The sequence below is a fragment of the Phoca vitulina genome, unplaced genomic scaffold (genome assembly GCF_004348235.1).
Source record: "Phoca vitulina isolate PV1807 unplaced genomic scaffold, GSC_HSeal_1.0 scaffold52, whole genome shotgun sequence".
Lineage (NCBI taxonomy): Eukaryota > Metazoa > Chordata > Mammalia > Carnivora > Phocidae > Phoca > Phoca vitulina.
The window spans coordinates 5,087,966-5,107,096 of NW_022589755.1; the positions used below are offsets into that span (position 1 = coordinate 5,087,966).

At 45.0% G+C, this 19,131-nt stretch overlaps 1 protein-coding gene and 1 long non-coding RNA gene across 3 annotated transcripts in view; one reads left to right on the top strand and one right to left on the bottom strand.

Moving 5' to 3' along the window:
- The window catches only part of LOC116621978, a 49,795-nt gene that overhangs the window by 16,868 nt on the left and 13,796 nt on the right, over positions 1-19,131 (top strand). The window lies entirely within an intron of this gene.
- On the bottom strand, positions 3,677-13,898 carry LOC116621971 (N-formyl peptide receptor 2-like). Its single transcript, XM_032388021.1, has 2 exons — positions 13,773-13,898; positions 3,677-5,259 (listed from the first exon to the last, which is right to left on the bottom strand). Exon 2 carries the CDS (start codon positions 5,246-5,248, stop codon positions 4,193-4,195), a length of 1,056 nt encoding a protein of 351 aa, XP_032243912.1. The 5' UTR covers positions 5,249-5,259; positions 13,773-13,898; the 3' UTR covers positions 3,677-4,192.

The following is a 19,131-nucleotide window of genomic DNA, read 5'->3' on the forward strand; positions in this document are numbered from 1 at the left end:
AGAGCTTTGGGAATAAATACGGATTCCTGCATTCTGCACCAGACTTTGTTAATCGGAGATGGCTTGGTGCTGCAGTGACCTGACCCATATTTAAAAAAAAATACCTCCCCAGATGATTTTGACGAACAGCATCAGTGGTAGGTTCACATTTGGGAAATAGTTACCTAGATGGTATTTGGAGCTGAGAGAGCCATGAGATGGGAACGTGAGGAAAAAACACAGTTGCTCAATCTTCAGTGTCCCAAGATTATGAGACATTCACACAGATTCTCTTTTTAGCTACTAGCAAGTTTATCTAGTATCTTATGGTGGGATGGGATACAGGAGAGATCCCCAGTCTCCTATCTCTGGAATGTACATTCTGGAATGAGGAGACTTCCTCCATTAGAAAACAGATTTCCTTGCACTTAGCAGTTCACACTAGGGGGGGCACCCGGGTGGCTCAGTTGGTTGAGGGCTGATTCTTGATTTCGGCTCAGGTCATGATGTCAGGGTTGTGAGATTGTCAGGCTCTGCACTGGGTGTGGAGCCTGCTTAAGATTCTCTCAATCCCTCTCCACCTGCCCCCCCCCCCAAAAAATTCACTCTGGGGGAACTTGTGGAGGAGAGAATCTGGTTCTCCTAGAGGATCGCTCCCAGTTGCTCCCAGTGGGGTTGTACAGCTCAGGAGGCAGGTCAGACTCCCATTTCCTTGCTTTGTGCTCTGGCAGCCACAGGGTGGAGCTCGATTTCTAAGTTTGTTTTCTTTAGCACTTGAGACAAGTAAGAACACCAAAGCCAGCCATACCGGATTGTTTAGCTGCTCCTTTCTTTTGACGCCTCAGCTCTCCCTGTCCTGATAAATCCAATTAGCAAATTTAGAGAACTTCAGTGCCTCTATAAATGGGTTGCCCTGCTTGAGGCAGCCGAAATCCAGAAGCTATGAAGCTTTGGTATGAAGGAAAAGGAGCCTGAATTTCACGGAACTATTAAAAAAAAAAAAGTGGGATATAACAAACCTAAGGGCAAAAATGAATAAAAGGTAAACATGAAGATTAGGGACGCCTGGGTGGCTCAGTCGGTTAAGCATCCGCCTGGGGTCATGATCTCAGGGTGTTGAGATTGAGCCCCAGGTTGGGCTCCACCCTCAGTGGAGGGTCAGCTTGAGATTCTTATCCCTCTCCCTCCCACCTTTCTTTCTCTCTCTCTCTCTAAAGTAAAATGAATCTTTTTTTTTTTTTTTTTTAAGATTTTATTTACTTATTTGACACAGAGAGAGACAGCTAGAGAGGGAACACAAGCAGGGGGAGTGGCAGAGGGAGAAGCAGGCTTCCCACGGAGCAGGGAGCCCGAAGCAGGGCCCCATCCCAGGACCCTGGGACCAGGACCTGAGCCGAAGGCAGACGCTTAACAACTGAGCCACCCGGGTGCCCCGAATCTTTTTTTTTGATGAAGATTCATATATTTGTGTAAAACAAATACCCATGTACCAGCAGCAAGTGAAGACATAGATCATGATCAGCATTCCAGAAGCCATCAGCCACAACATACTTTTTTCTGATCATTTTTCCTCCTTCCAACTGTAACCACTATCTTGATTATGGCAGTCAATTCGTCACTTTCCTTCATAATTTTACTACATAGTTATATATCTCTACACTATCAGTTAAGCGTGTGCCTTCGGCTCAGGTCATGATCCCAGAGTCCTGGGGTCAAGCCCACATTGGGCTCCCTGCTCAGCAGGGAGTCTGCTGCTCCCTCTCCTGCTCCCCCTGCTTGTGCTCTTTCTCTCTCTGTTCAATAAATAAATAAAATCTTTTTAAAAAATAAAATAAAACAAACAATTTAGCCAAAAGGCCAGAGAAATGTTTAGAAACAATTTAAATGTCCATTAATATGTAACTGAGTAAATGTTTTGTTACGTCAATCCAGTGGAATACCATGCAAGCTTTAAAAAGAATGAAGAAGCTCTTTACATGCTGATATACCTGGCATGTTATTGCTAAGAATTGCTAGAAGTTCATCTAGCTGAAAGGATGGCTGAGGAAAGTATTGATTTAGTTAGATGAATATCCACCTACTTCTTGTAATGGAGGGGGATGAGTATTGGGTAGGAAGCTGGCAGTCTCTACCACATCCTACCTCTTTGCCCCCTCAACATCCCTGTATACTCTTCCAAACAAAAGTAATCCCATCCTTCCCAAGGGTGATAGCCCCAATGTTTTATTTTGGAGTTTTAGCTTCAGTGAGGTTTATAAGTGTTTCTTTGTGAGAAGCATTCCATAAACTTAAAAGAATCCTCAGCTTCCAGAGACCCAATACATAAATGGTGCAGTAGGAACTGGGCATATACAATGAAGACTTCCAATGAAGAACAGGAAAGTAGAGAGGATATAGCAGGCACTATTCTGTTGCAAATAACCAAGGCCAGTGAGCAGGCATCATAAGAATTCCCAGCCCTGACAGTGAAGCAAGTTTCTTAATTAGCCAGTTTGGAAGCACTGGTTCTATTGAGAAGATGTACACCATCCTTTGTGGCTCCTGGCTTTGCACTCTTGCATTTCTTACTTGTGTCTTATTTTCCATGACCACACCTTAGTTGGACATTTCTTGGGAACTAAAAAGCATTTCTAGGAGTCAAAAATGTAAATGAAATGGGTACACTGCTGTGCACTGGAAATGCAAAACTTTAGGGGTGACATGAGGGAAGGGGAGAAGGAGGATGACAGTAAAGCAGCAGAATGAGTGAGGGACTTTTGATAATAAGACGACCTAATATTTAGTTTGAGTTCTTTTTTTTGCCAGCGCATCAGGGAAGTATGTTATGCAGTAACAGATAATTTGTGAGTCATGTTTGCAGAAAGAAAAAAAAAAAGGCTGAGTACTATTGTGGACTGACTGACTTCAAAACAAAAGCACCAGGGAACAGTTAGCCAGAGTGCTTTACTTGAAGCAGAAACTGAAAACCATAGGTGTTCATAAAAATGTAAACCACATGGGAATTTGTAAATAATGTAAACTGCAGTGAGAATCTACTGGGCACTCCCAATTCATGAAATGAGGGTGAGAGATCATTTTCGCTAGACATTAAAGGTTCTTACTTGACACCTGGATGACAGTATTGTCTATTGATTCATTAATTCAATATTTATTGAGTGTCTGCCTATCACACATTAGGCACTATTTTATACATAGGGTATGGGGATCCATCAGTGAATAATATGGGCCAAAATCCCTGTCTTCAGATAGTTTACATTCTCATTATGTGAAGGAAACCATACCAAGTACTACACACAGTTATCATACTGTTTCATGCCAATAAATCTGACAGTTTGGATGAAATGCTAAATTCCTTGAGAGTCACAGTTTACCAAAATTGACAGAAGAGGAAATAGAAAATCTGAATAGTCCCATAGCTATTAAAGAAATTGAACTCATTACTAAAAGCCTTCCCAGAAAGAAAACCCAAAGCCAACTGTCTTCACTGGTGAAATTCTAAACATTTATGAAAGAAAAGAATCAGAGGAATCACTTCCCAAGTCTGTTTAGGGGGCCATCAGCAGTTTGATGTAAAAGCTGACAAGGACACTAGAGGAAAGGAAAGTAAGAGACCCATCTTTACATACACATAAATGCAGAAGTTCTAAACAAATCTAGAGAGATAAATTATATATAGACAAAATACATCATGACCAAATGTGGTTTATTCTGGGACTGCAAGGGTAGTTTAACATGCAGAAATTAATCAGTGTAATGTATGATGATACAAATGAAAGGATAAAACTATATGATCATCTTAATATACGCATATAATGGAAGTCATACAATCCAATAGCCATTCATGATTTTAAAAAGAAAACTCTTAGTAAGCTATGAACACAAAGAAATTTCTGTAGTCTGATTAACAATAGCTTTAAAGAAACCCTAAGCAAAATTTTAATGGTAAAATAGTTTTTCCCTTACTATACTCTCTCACCTAAACTTTACAAATTCCCCATCACTTTCTCTTCTCCTCCCTTGTACCCTTTGACAACCTCCACTTTATCCCAGGGTAGAGGCTGAGGTCCAAAATCAGAATGACACCTTATGTCACTTTTTTCCCCACAAGTCAGGGGACACCAAAGTATTTTTCCTCATGACCCAAGGTAAGATGAAGCTGGAAATGGGAGCAGGGTTAAGAGCATGCAGAGCTCAAAAATGTCCCCCAGCCCCCTCACATTGCCCGTAACTCTGCTTCTGCAGATGGTAAAGCAGATTTGGCTGTTGTGTCACTGGTCTGGGTTACATCCTCACTAAGGGCCCTCTCCAGACTGGCAGGCAGGGAGTGGATCAATCGCTCTCGGAAGTCTTGGCCCACAAAGACGTAGAGCATTGGGTTGAGGCAGCTGTTGAAAAAGGCCAGGGAGCTCGTTGGATTAACAAAGACACTAAGGATTTTGTACTTACGCTCCAACAATATCTCTCTGCGCCAGACTGTTCTTAAAAAGGCAATCAGTTGAAAGGGGAACCAACAGAGAAAGAAGGAAGCCACAACAGCAGTAAGGACCCGTAAGGGACGGCTGGACTTAATCATGCCTTTTTTGTGCATCTTGGCAGCAATGAGCCCATAGCAGATAGCAATGATGGCCATCGGCATGCTGAAACCAATGATAAACCGGATGATCCCTCTGGCCATCAACATGGTGAGGGCCACCTTCATCCTCTCTTCAGTACTGTTGCCCCAGGATGCAAAGTTGAAAGTACATTGTATATTCCCTGTTCCATCATTTACTGTAGTCAAGAAGATGAAAACTGGCAAAGTAAGGATTAGGGCAAGAATCCAGGGTCCGATAATCACTTTTGTAGCCAGACTTACAGTACGGTGGTTCTGGGCCCAGACTGGATGCAGGACACAAATACAGCGGTCCAGGGCAATGCAAGCAATGAGGAAGACACTCCCAAACAGGTTTATGTCCACCACAATGTGAACTGCCTTACATAGGAACCAGCCAAAAGGCCACTGATTTCTCATGGCCTTTGAGACAATGAGGAATGGTAGGGTGGCAGTGAAGGAGAAGTCGGCTATGGCGAGGTTCAGGTAACAGACGGTGGTGACTGTGCGTGGCATCCGGAATCCAGCCACCCAGATCACAAGCCCATTGCCCAGGGTGCCAAGGACAAAGGTGATGCCAAGCACCACCAATGACAGGATCCGCAGAACCGTGTAGCCAGCAGACTCATGGAGCATCTCTTTGGGTCCATCCATTGGGATGGAGATGTTGCTTTCCATCTTGCCCACACCTGAAACATTTCAACAATTGCCATGTCTCATCTGAGGAACCATCTTACAGCATCCCTATTCATGGTCAACATCACCCTCCACTAAGCTCCCGCTCCAACCAGGACACCCGACTCTCCTGAAACTTGTGGCCAGTCATACTAAAAATTGGCACTCCCTTGGCTGTTACTTTGGGAGAGGATAGTTCTCCATATTCCCACAGTTATTCGGATGTATTCCACCTATCAGGCTGATTGCCTAGTCAAGAGGATTTCAAGGCTCCTGTTCACTAGCAGAAAACTACACTGAGGGTATAGAGATAAGAAAAAATTGATAGACAGTTATGGCCTAGTGAGGGGAAACACTAGACTCAGAGTCAGTAGGTCCACCTCTCACCCATGACTCACTGCATAGATGCTGGCAAGCTCGGCAAGCTATTGTAGCCCTAGGTTCTCCCAGACTCCCAGCTCCCACTATGAGAACACTTCGCCAGCTGTTTGCTTAGTATTGAGGTTAAAGTTTTAGGATTTGGTTTGAGTTTATAATTGAGGACTTTGAACAGTTACCGGTAGTATGTAGTAATATTGTTACATCATGTGGATTCTGTGCTAGAGGAAGTCAGCAAAGGGGGCCCTATCTCTACTTTCAACCTTCTGTTTTTCATTGCTTGATATGGAGCTCTTCTCTGGGATGTGAAGAATTTTTACCCATTGCATAGCATTAGTGTTCTGTGGGATAAAGAATGTGAGAGTAATAAAATTTGTTAGTAGTATCTGTTGGGTTCTTATCTGAGACCATGCACTGTGTTAATTGCTATATATGGGGATCCAGTTTGATCTACATAAGAATGCTATAATGCTCATTATTTCTGGTTTTCATAAGAATAAACTGATGTTCAGAGCAATTATAGAAACTGCCCAAAGTCACTTCAGTAGTAAGTGGTAGAGGAAGGCCTTTGACCCAGGTTAATCTGGCTTGCTCTGTTACACCACTGTGACAGACATTGCTGGTTGCCCCCAACATCCATTCCCCTAGTCTCTTCTGCTGCCCAAACCGTAGTTTTGTTTAGTTACTCATCCTTCAGGGAAGGTGTTCCTCTCAGTCTCTGGAGGCAAATTCTGATTAGTTTCACCAGTAATTGGAATCCCCTTTGCTTTGCAAGGGCTTGCTTTAACAGTGGGCACATGACTAAATCCTGGACAGTAACACTGCTGGAAGATATCGGGGGGGGGAGCTTCTGGGATAGATTTCCTTGCTTTTAAGAATCTCCCTTTAAAAAAAGAAGAAAGAATAATCCCCCCACCAAAAGAAAAGAATAAGAATTCGAAAAAATGTAGTGTCTGCATCTGGACCAGGTCACATCTGTAGCTGCATCCAGATTCAACCCAGAAGTCTGTGTGGCTCATGCACATTAACACATTTTCTCATATTGTGATCTGTTCTCTGTATCAGAAATATCCAGAGTGGCTGGGGCGCCCGGCTGGCTCAGTCAGTGGAGCGTGCGACTCTTGATCTCAGGCTTGTGAGTTCAAGCCCCACGTTGGGTGTAGAGATTACTTAAAAATAAAATCTTAGGGCGCCTGGGTGGCTCAGTTGGTTAAGCAACTGCCTTCGGCTCAGGTCATGATCCTGGAGTCCCGGGATCGAGTCCCGCATCGGGCTCCCTGCTCGGCAGGGAGTCTGCTTCTCCCTCTGACCCTCCTCCCTCTCATGCTCTCTGTCTCTCATTCTCTATCAAATAAATAAATAAAATCTTTAAAAAAAAAAAAAAATAAAAAATAAAATAAAATCTTAAAAAAAAAAAAAAAGAAATATCCAGGGGGGCTACTAATAATGCATATTCATGAACCCCACTCTGGAATCTCTGCATAAAAGGTAAGGTGGTCTTCTATGGCCTCAAAAATTTGAGGGTCAATTTACTCTGAGCTATTCGGCCTCAAGAGAAATTGCAATTCCCAAGCACCTGTTCACATTTAATACTCATAATAATATTGCAAGGTGTTGGGGCGCCTGGGTGGTTCAGTCAGTTAAGTGTCCAACTCTTGATTTGGCACAGGTCATGATCTCAGGGTCATGGCATGGAGCACCACATCAGGCTCTGTGCTCAGCAGGGAGTCTGCTTGCGATTCTTTCTCTCCCTCTTCTGCCTCTCCCCGCCCCTCTCTAAAATAAATAAATAGGGGCACCTGGGTGTTTCCGTCAGCTAAGTGTCTGAATCTTTTGGCTCAGATCATGATCTCAGGGTCATGAGATTGAGCCCCACGTCAGGCCCTGTGCTCAGTGAGGAGTCTGCTTGAGATTCTCCCTCCTCTCCCTCTGCCCCTCCAGCTCGTGCTCTTTCTCTCTCTCTAAAATAAGTAAATCTTTAAGAAATAATAATAGGGTGAGGGAATGGGGTAATTGGTTATGGACATTAAGGGGGGCACTTGATGTAATGAGCACTGGGTGTCATATGCAACGGATGAATCACTAAATTCTACCCCAAAACTAATAATACACTATATGTTAACTAACCTGAATTTAAATAAAATAAAAACATAATAATAATAATAATAATAATAATAATAATATTGCGAGGTGTCTGTTGTTATCCCTCTTTTATCAAAGGGAAGCTTTGGCCCAGGGGTTTCAGTAGTTTGTTCAACATCATGCCCAGCTAGTCAGCAGAGGTGGCAAGTTTTGAAAACTGGATTTAACCAATTCCAGAGCCACTGCCTTTGCCAGTCTAAAATGCTGCTTTTTAAAGGGGTTCCCCCAAGATTACCTGGACGTGATCTCCCTCTCTCCTGTCCTTCTTCCTGTCTTTACCAGTCACTTTCCCAGCGGGCCTCTATGGCACATTGCTTGATTTAGTGCAGTTTCTCAACCTTGGCACCATTGACATGTGGGGCTGGGTAATTGTTAGTTTTGGAAGGCTGTCCTGTACATTGTAGAATGTTTAGCAGCATCCCTACCCCTACCTACCAAAAGCTAGTAGCAGCTCCACCACCAGTTGTGACATCCAAAAGTAAATTGTCAAATGTCCCCTGGGTTGGGGGGGCGGGGGGCGGGAAGCACTCCCAGTTGAGAGTCACTGTTACCAGTGTAAAAAGTGCTGGGCTCTGGAGGGAGGTCAGTCTTTATTCTACTCTTCATCTGACACCTGCCCAAGGAGTTCTTAGTGCCATCTCTTTGAGCTTCAGTTTGCTCCTCTGCAGAATGGAGGCAGTTTTATGGTGAAGACTGATTTTTCAGGTGAGGATTGAGAGTAGACATGGAAGTGTTTGAGGCAGGACCGAGTGAGTCTTTAACAGATGGGAACTCTTGGTCTTCACCTGGCTCTGTACTGTGTCCTGGGGCTCAGTCCTGGGCCATGCATTGTGGAAGCTCAAGTTCAAGTCAAGAACAGCGCTCATAACAGTAGTAGTTAGTACTTAGGAACATTTTCGCATATGCCAAGAGCTCCTTTAGCCCACAACCCTCACATACGAGCATTTGAAATTCCATCAGAATTGTCCCCTCAACTCTCTTCCACCCACCATACTTCCTTGACAAGAGTCATGTTCTCTCTACCCACTCACTAAGCACCCTGTGAGGCACTCAGAAGATAGGATGTGTTCAGTGATCCATAGATCTTGGTTTAAAAATGCTGCTACAACAAGGAAGGACAATTGTGCAATGAGAGGAGGGGAAAGGCCGATGAGGCAAAATTGTACATTATGGGCCCACCCTAGCTGTAGTTTGGGAGACAGGACCTGTGAACCACACACAATACTATTGTGGATTATGAGGGCTCCTGTTCAGTGAGCCCCTCAAATGTGCCAGTCACTGTCCATTTTATAATCTCCAATTACAGCAACCTTCTCTGGGATAAGGAGAGGAAACCACAGCTCTGGCAGGGGAAGTGACTTGCCTGGTGAGTGTCACAACTACTATGGGGCACAACTGAATTTATGACCAGATTTCAAATGGCAGCTCAGTACTTCTGTGTTAGCTTACTCTACTTCTCTAGCATATTTGCACTTCCAAGTTTTGCTTTTTTTTTTTTTCCCTCCAAGTTTTGAAATAACTGTTTCAGTTCTCCTTTTCTCCTCTCTGCTTTTACCTGGCTTCGCCCCTCCTCGTCCCCGCTGTCAGCTAATGCCTTTGCCTCATATTGTAATGGGAAAATGGTAACCATTAGAACTTTTTAGCCTGCGCTGCCCCAAACCTTCCAATCTACTTGCACCTGTTGTAGTGAGTAAAGCATTCTCATTCATCCCAGCAGCTACCCTCCCATGTTTGCTCTGGATCCCTCTCTACCTCACCTTCCTGAGAACTTTCCTCCTGCATTATCCCTTTTCTTTTCTGCCAAAGACAAAAATCCAAGATTTTCTTTCTACTAAGGCCATTCTCACTATCACATAAATGTTACCGTATCTCCTCCCTTTAAAAAGAAACCATCCCGGGCACCTGGCTGGCTCAGTGGGTAGAGCACATGACTCCTGGTCTCAGGGTCATGAGTTCAAGCCCCACAATGGGCGTTGAGCTTACTTTAAAAAAATAAATAAATAAAAAGAAACCATCCTTGGCCCATATTCTGTTCTAGCTTCAGCCCTATTTCTCTCAAGAGAATTCTTTCTGTGAAGAGGATTCACAGCCAAACTTTAGAAGGGAGTGTCTCCACTCCTCACCTCACATTTTCTCCTAAACATACTCCAGACTGACTTCGCTGCTCAGCACTCCACAGAATGTGCTCTCCTCAGGGATACCTGTGGCCTTTTTGTTGCCGACTCCAGTGGTCCCTTCTCAGTCCTCATCCTGATGCCTCAGTGATGTAGCACCCATGTGACCCCTTCCTCCTCCTCCTCCTTTTTTTTTTTTAAGCTTTTATTTATTTACTTGAGAGAGAGAGAATGAGAGAGAGAGAGAGAGCATGAGAAGGGGGAGGGTCAGAGGAAGAAGCAGACTCCCCGCTGAACAGAGAGCCTGATGTGGGACTCGATCTCGGGACTCCAGGATCATGACCTGAGCCGAAGGCAGTCACTTAAATGTATCCACAGTACATTCTTGGTTGTTATTATAGCTCAATTGGCCACCTCTTCTCAGTCCAATTTACTAGCTTTTTCTCCTCTAAATTTAACTTTTTTTATTTTTAAAGATTTTTTTTTAAGATTTTAGAGAGAGAGCGCTCTCGTGCTCATGAGCAGGGGGAGGGGGAGAGGGAGAGAGAGAATCCCAAGCAGACTCCACATGAGCATGGAGCCCAATACGGGGCTCACAACCCTGAGATCATGACCTGAGCCAAAATCAAGAGTTGGATGCTCAACCGACTGAACCACCCAGGTGCCTCTGAAAGATTTTATTTTTAAGTAATCTCCACACCCAACGTGGGGCTCAAACTCACAATCTCGAGATCAAGAGTCACACATTCCACTGACTGAGCCGCCAGGCACCCCCTCTAAGTTTAACTTTACATGTTAGGGTGTCTCTGGGTTTATACCTGCTTCCTTGCATCCTCTATACATAGTCTTTCCATAGTATCATCCAGTCTCATGGCTTTTAATACCACACTGATAACTTCTTTTTTAAAAAGTTTTATTTAGGGGCACCTGGGTGACTCAGTCGTTAAGCGTCTGCCTTCGGCTCAGGTCATAGTCCCAGGGTCCTGGGATCGAGCCCCACATGGGGCTCCCTGCTCAGCGGGGAGCCTGCTTCTCCCTCTCCCACTCCCCCTGCTTGTGTTCCCTCTCTCGCTGTTTCTCTCTCTGTCAAATAAATAAAATCTTTTTTAAAAAAAGTTTTTTTATTTAAGTAATCTCTACACACAGCGTGGGGCTCAAACTCACAACCCTGAGGTCAAGAGTCACATGCTCCACCAACTGAGCCAGCCAGGTGCCCTGGTACCAATAGCCACCTTACTTGAAATCTCCCTGTGGAAATCCCATAGGCATTCCAAACCTGACATTACCCAAACCAAACTCTTAACTATCCCATCCCCCCAAATCTGCCTCTCTCCCAGTATTCCATATCTATCTGGATTAAACACTCAGCTGTTAAAGCTCCAAAACTAAAATGGATCCTTGATGTCTCTCCCTTATCACTCCAAATCTAAAATGGATCCTTGATGTCTTTCTCTTATCCTTATCATTCTTGATGTCTTTCCCAAGTCTATTGATTCTGTCTGCAAAGCAACTGAATCCACACCCAGAATCATTCCCATCCCCAGTGCTCTTGTCCATGGCCCCTCGTCTGGCTTGCATATTTGCACTGAACTTGCAAATAGCTTGTTCCTGTTTCAAATGCCTCCCCCACCACTACCCCCCCAAAAAATCCATCTTCAGATAATAGCCAACTGATCTTTTTTTTTTTTTTTTTAAAGATTTTATTTATTTATCTGACAGAGAGAGACACAGCGAGAGAGGGAACACAAGCAGGGGGAGTGGGAGAGGGAGAAGCAGGCTTCCCGCAGAGCAGGGAGCCCGATGTGGGGCTAGCCAACTGATCTTTTAAAAACAGAGAGCATGACATTATTCTGTTCAACATTCTCCAGTGGTTTCCAAACTCCTGACTTCCAAGCTCAAGCTTACCGAGCACTCTTGGATCTTTCCTGTCTATCCCTTTGTGACCCAATTTCCAAAGTGTAGGAGAGTCCTCACACCAACAAACAATTCTTGGACACCAGCAGGTGTCCAAGAATTCAACTCAATTCTGACGCTATCAGACTGCACAGCTTAAAGGTTCAGTCCTAAAAGATGCCCCCTTGCCCCTGGGGCAATTCAGACCCCAGTTACAAGCCCAGGATACCTGTGCTTCTGACTGACTGTCTCTAAATCATAGGTTCCCACAACGTCTTCCTCAGATTCGATTAATCTGTTGCAGTGGCTCACAGGACCCAGAGAAATATTTTACTTGCTAGATCACCAGTTTATTATAAAAGGATATAACTCAGGAACAGCAGATGAAAGAGATGCATAGGGCCAGGTATGGGGAAAGGACTCAGAGCTTCCATGTCTTCTCCAGGTGGGCTGCTCTACCCGCATCTCCACATGTTTTCACCAACTCAGAAGCTCCCTGAAGCCTGTCCTTTTGGGGTTTTATGGAGGCTTCATTACATAAGCATGATTGATTAACTCATTGGCCATTGTGGATTGAATTCAGTTTCCACCACTTCTCTCCCTGGAGGTCCAGGGACTGAGACTGAAAGTTCCAACCCTCCAATCACGTTGTTGGTCCTCCTGGTAACCAGCCACCCCATTAACTTAACAAGACACCTCAGTTGCTCTCCTGACTTAGGAGATTCCAAGGGTTTTAGGAGCTTTGTGCCAGAAACAGGACAAAAACCAAATACATATTTCTTATTATATATCACAACATCACACTCAGTCATACTCCATACTTTCACTCTGATCTTGCACAATGCGCTCCATCCAAATGGAGTTCCTTCAATTCCTTGAACATGCCGAGCTCATCCGCCATCTCAGGGCTTCTGCATCCTCTGTTCCTTCTGCCTACAGTGCTCTTTCAAGCTTCCCACATTTGGCTCTTACCGAATATTCATTCTCAGCTTAGTAATTACATCTTCAGAGGCACCACCTGGCCCACAATGCAGAGCAGCAACTCCAGGCACAGTTTATCCTAGCAGATATTTTTATTTATTTATGCATTCTTTCATTTTCTAGTCTAAATATCCTCCACATTAGGAGCTCCTGGGTAGCTCAGTCAGTTAAGCATCTGCCTTCAGCTCAGGTTATGATCCCCGGGGTCCTGGGGTCAAGGCCCGAATTGGGCTCCCTGCTCAGGGGGGAGGCTGCTTCTCCCTCTCTCTCTGCCTCTCCCCCTGCTCGTGCTCTCTCTTGTGCGCGCATACTCTCAAATAAATTTTAAAGAATTTTACATGAATGAATGAATGAATGAATGAATAAATAAATAAATATCCTCCACATTCGTATATATGCTAGAAGACTACCAAATTCTTCTGGTGCTAAAACTCTAGAGTAACGCTGTCCAGTAGAAACATACATGCAGGGCACCTGGGTGGCTCAGTTGTTAAGCGTCTGCCTTCGGCTCAGGTCATGATCCCGAGTCCCGCATCGGGCTCCCTGCTCAGTGGGAAGCCTGCTTCTCCCTCTCCCACTCCCGCTGCTTGTGTTCCTGCTCTCGCTATCTCTGTCTCTGTCAAATAAATAAAATCTTTAAAAAAAAAAAAAACATACATGCAAGCTACATGTGAGGCTTACCATTCTTTCTACAAAGTAAAAGAAATCGATTTTGATAACATATTAATTTTAAATAATATATTGTATGTAACCCAACATGTCAAAAAGAATATCATTGGAACATGTAACCAATATAAGAATTATCAATCAGCTATTTTACATTCTTTTTCCATGGTAAGTCTTTGAATGTACTAAATGGGTGTTACACTTAAAGCACATCTTGGACCAGCGAGAGCTCAATAACCATATGTGGCAAGTGGATTCTATATTGGACACCCAGCTCTGAAGGTTTAGGAGATATCTACCACCTAGCAGATGTTCAAATAATAATTTTTGAAATTGTCCGGCCCCCAACTTACCACCAACTGAGATCTGTTTTCTGTTGCTAGTTCCCAGCTTCCTGCAGAGTGACTCAGGTTGGGCAGATATTTTATTGGATAAGGTGGGGGAGGGACAATGGAGCTGGAACCAATCAGGTGACAGAAACCCAGGGCTTTTTGCAATTTCCAGAAAGCACCCTGGCTATGTTGTCTGTGTACTCTCCTTAGAGACTGAAGTCTGAATATTCCCCTCACCTCCAGCCTACTGTGGGAGACAGGAATTCAGCCCTCTAAATGTCAAGGGTCAAGGAGCGTGGGTGTCCAGGCCCTTTCTCCTTCAGAGATTCAGGAAAATGAAGGAAATAATTACTGAGGTGAGAAGAACTCAAGACAAGCAATACAAAGCGGGAGATGGTAGTTAAGCAAAAACTTGTTTCTCTCCTCACATAACAGTTCTGACACCAAATGTGTAGTGAAGGGCTGGATCCCACAAGACTGCCCCATTGCAGATGCTACTTGCAAGTCCCAGGGTGTCCCCTATACCTGACTGACCAGCTGTAGATCAGGGTCCCTGTGAACCCCTCCTCAGGTTCAGTAATTTGCTAGAGTGGCTTGACAAACTCAGGAAGGCAATTTGCTTCTGTTTACCAGTTTATTATAAAGGATACGACTCAAGACCAGTGGAAGCCAGCATCCATCATGTCAGTTTGGATGAAAAAATGAACAGTAGAGTTCTTATCACCCCCAGGCATGGCTGGACCAGCTGAGGAACCTGTGGGAAGGCAACCCCACTAGCTTACCAGTAGTTAATTAGCACCACCGTAAAGGTACAATCACCAGATGTACTTAATGAAATCTCTAACAAAGAATAAAGATATTTTTCAGATTCTCAGTCTCTTGAGTTGGAAAAGACCTCCAGGGAACCAGATGAAGTGGCACTATAGCATCCACCTTCTCAGGAGACCCCTGCCCCAAATTTTGCCCATTATTTTATTTTAAAGATTTATTTGAGAGAGAGCACAAGCAGGGTGGAGAGGGAGAGAAAGAATCTCAAGCAGACTCCCCGCTGAACAGGGGCCTGATGCAGGGCTTGATCCCATGACCCTGAGATCGTGACCTGAGCTGAAATCAAGAGTCGGACACTGAACCAACTGAGATACTCAGGTGCCCCAAATTTTGCCCTTTAAAACCCCTCACTTGCAAGCCATCAGGGAGTTTGGGGCTAATGAGCATTAGCTCCACATTCTCCTGGGAGGTGCCACACCAATAAATAGCTCTCCTTTCTTCACTGCCAAAGCTCAATGTCAGTTTTTATTGGCTTGCTGCACATCAGGTGGACAAACTCTCATTTGGTTCGGCTACACAGCCAAATGGAAGAGATGCATACAGCAAGGTATGCAGACGGTGGAGTGCACACTTTCCATGCCCTCTCTGCGGGTACCACCCTCCCAACACCTTGATGGGTCCACTAACCTGGAAGCTCATCAGATCTTTCCAGTCAAGAGTTTTGTTTTATTTTTTAAGATTTCATTTATTTATGAGAGAGAGAGCATGAGCAGGTTGAGGGACAGAGGAGCCCTGCATGGGGCTTGATCCCAGGACTCTGGGATCTGTCTCATGACCTGAGCCGAAGGCAGATACCCAACCGACTGAGCCACTCAAGCACCCCTCCAGTCAAGAGTTTTTAGGGCCTGGGTGGCACAGTCATTAAGCATCTGCCTTCGGCTCAGGTCATGATCCCAGGGTCCTGGGATTGAGCCTGGCATTGGTCTCCCTGCTCTGCGGGAAGCCTGCTTCTCCCTCTCCCACTGCCCCTGCTTGTGTTCCTTCTCTCGCTGTGTCTCTCTCTGTCAAATAAAATCTTTCTTTAAAAAAAAAAAGAGTTTTTATAGAGCTTAATCTTCAGCTCCCTTCCATCTTCCCTTCCTGAGATCAGTGTATATGGGGCTGAAAGTCCCAAAGCTTTAATCACCTGGTCTTTCAGAGGCTATCTAGGGGCCCCACTTAACTCACCTCATTAGCATAAACTCTGGTGTGATCGAAAAGAGCTCCTTAGGTATAACAAAATACACTTTTATCACTCAGGAAATTCCTAGGGTTTTAGGAGTCTGTGCCAGGAACCAGGGACAAAGACCAAATATATTTCCTATAAAACACAGTGGTGCTAAAAACAATGGTAGGGGCACCTGGGTGGCTCAGCTGGTTGAGCGTCCTACTCTTGATTTTGGCTCAGGTTATGACCTTGGGGGAGATTGAGTCCTATGTCGGGCTCCGCACTCAGCATGGAGCCTGCTTGGGATTCTCTCTCCCTCTTCCTCTGCCCTTCCACCTCCACCCCACTCCCCCCACTCCCCACTCACCCGCTCTCTCTCTAAAAAATAAATAGAGATAAAAGGAATAGTAACCAGGAACATAGAGAGAGGTAAGGGAGATGTGTAAGAGAGGAGCCTTCACCCAACACCATCATCAAGATCAGGCCCCTCCCCTTCTGCTCCTGAGGGAGATAACTGGGGCCACTGATCTGAGGAGATGGGCCCTTTCTGAGATTTTAAGCACCATCATACTGTTCCACAGAGTTGTTCTCAAATCCAGTGGGTACAGCTGTGGAGAGCCAGAAGACAAGAGTCTAGGAGGAAGAGATGAAGACAGCTATTTTCTTTTTTTTCTTTTTTCTCACAGAATCACTATACCAATTGGATGTTTTCAGTTATGTTATAGGAAAACTGTGAATCCCTTAAAGCATGAAGAAATTTATTATATAAAAAAATTGGGGGGGGCGCCTGGGTGGCTCAGTCGTTAAGCGTCTGCCTTCGGCTCAGGTCATGATCCCAGGGTCCTGGGATCGAGCCCCGCATCGGGCTCCCTGCTCAGCGGGAAGCCTGCTTCTCCCTCTCCCACTCCCCCTGCTTGTGTTCCCTCTCTCGCTGTGTCTCTCTCTGTCAAATAAATAAATAAAATCTTTAAAAAAAAAAAAATTGGGGGATGCCTGTGTGGCTCAGTCACTAAGCGTCTGCCTTGGGCTCAGGTCATGATCCCATGGTCCTGGGATCAAACCCCGTGTTGGGCTCCCTGCTCAGCGGGGAGCCTGCTTCTCCCTCTTCCTCTGCCTCTCTCTCCCCCCTGCTTGCTGCTCCCCCTGCTTATGCTCTCTCTCTCTGTGAAATAAATTTTTTTTAAATTTATTTCTCAATTTAAGAAGGTTCTTAATTTGAACAAAAATTGAGTTTAATGTAATCCTTCTAGTCCACCATCCCATTGGTTTTCTTCCAGGGGCTTCCTTAACATGACCATAAGATGACTGCCATTATTAGAGACATCACCATCATGTCCACATAACCTCCCAAGCCAGGAGAATGGGGATGGGCAGAAAAACTGACTTCATATGCCTCTGTCATTTTCTAAGGGAGAAAAATCTGTTCTGGAGTCTCTGCAAACCTCTTCTTATTCTTCACTGGCAGAACTGAGTCCCATACCCATTTCCAGACCAATCCCTGGCCAAAAAAAATGTTTTAATGAAGTTGCCTTGATTGGCTTACAATGAAGGAAATTGCCACCTGAATAAAATGGAACCCACTTATTAAGGAATAAGGGTGGTAGATATTATATAGGTGTAGGCCTCCAAAGAAGTTCTCCCTTGCTGGCTCCTGGGGATGTAGAAATTAATCAGACACAGGCTCTGATCAACTGAATGAAGAGATGAGACAGTGAAGTGCTTGCGTTACTGACTCAGGTCCTTGGGCTCTCTAAGCAATAGAAATTTACTAGAGGCCAAACAGGAATTCCAGGCAAGGCTTTTATTGGGGCTTATGCTCAAGCACAAGGGAGACAGCTTAAAGGAAAGGGTGCTTCATTCTGGCTCTCTGAACAAAGGCTGGGGAAAGTTCTTAAAAAGACTGAAGTGGGAAAGGAGTGATTCTAAGCATGTAGTTGGGGAGAGATTTGGGATGCTGGGTGCGCAGGGTTATCAAACAGAACATGCTTCATCATGCATTGCATGTCTCATTAGTATTTTAAATCTCCACTCCTGGGAGTGTTTTTAATATTATAATCAGGGGAGGGCCCCTGGGTGGCTCAGTTGGTTAAGCAACTGCCTTCGGCTCGGGTCATGATCCTGGAGTCCCGGGATCGAGTCCCGCATCGGGCTCCCTGCTCGGCAGGGAGTCTGCTTCTCCCTCTGACCCTCCTCCCTCTCATGCTCTCTGTCTCTCATTCTCTCTCTCTCAAATAAATAAATAAAATCTTTAAAAAAAAAAATTATAATCAGGGGAAAAGTCAGTGCTGGGGCCCACCTTGGTGCAGACCGGTTTGGTTCGGTCTCTGTCGGTCTTTGTATTAGAGTCCTTCCTTTGGTAAGCATCCTGCTTCCGCATTCCTGCAAGATATGCTACTCAAGGGGCATAGGGTTTCAGCTATCAAGGGATGCTGGGTTTCGCCATCAAGATTGAAGAGGACTCAAGTCTAGTCCCTGCTCTGTCTCATTTGGTCACAGTAGAGTGACAGTATACATAGTAATAGAGAGATGCCTGGATTTTTATGGGCTGTCCAAAAGAAACAGCTAACTCAGACTGACAAGGCCTAGTGTCATTCAGAAAGAGGTAACATCTAGGCTAGGTCTTAGAGACTCAGGTAAAGAAGAGAAAGAAAATTGCATTCCAGGCAGAGGGGAGTGAAAATACACAGGAGAGATGCCAGGAAATCGGTTAAATTGGTTGTTGGAGCATAGGTGGTGAGGCAGAGAGTGATAAGTGATGGCAGAACCCATCTCTTAGAAGGTCATAACTGCTACAAGAAAGACTTGGGGGGCACCTGGGTGGCACAGTCGGTTGAGCATCCGATTCTTGGCTGAGGTGATATCAGGGTTGTGAGATCGAGCCCCATGTCGGGCTTCATGCTCAGCACAGGGTCTGCTTGGGATTCTCCCTCCCTCTCCATATGCCCCTCCTGCTTGTGCTTTCTCTCTCCTAAATAAATAAATATTTTTAAATTATTTTTTAAAGATTTTATTTGAGAGAGCGAACACGAGCAGGGAGAGGGGCAGAAGGAGAGGGACAAGCAGACTCCCTGCTGAGCTGGGAGCCCAACGCAGGGCTCAATCCCAGGCCCTGAAATCATGACCTGAGCCGAAGTCAAATGCTTAACGGACTGAGCAACCCAGGTGCCCCTAAATAAATCTTAAAAAAAAAAAAAAACTTGGAATTTCTCCTTAAGAAAATGAAAAGCTGGGGTGCCTGGGTGGCTCAGATGGTTAAGCGTCTGCCTTCGGCTCAGGTCATGATCCCAGGGTCCTGGGATCGAGCCCCACATCGGGCTCCCTGCTCGGCGGGGAGCCTGCTTCTCCCCCTCCCTCTGCTTCTCCCCCTGCTCATGTTCTCTCTCTCTCTCTGTATCTCTGTGTCTT

Bases quoted from the DNA above. Each gene is read 5' to 3' on its own strand.
- LOC116621971 (XM_032388021.1), bottom strand. From the start codon at position 5,248: ATGGAAAGCAACATCTCCATCCCAATGGATGGACCCAAAGAGATGCTC.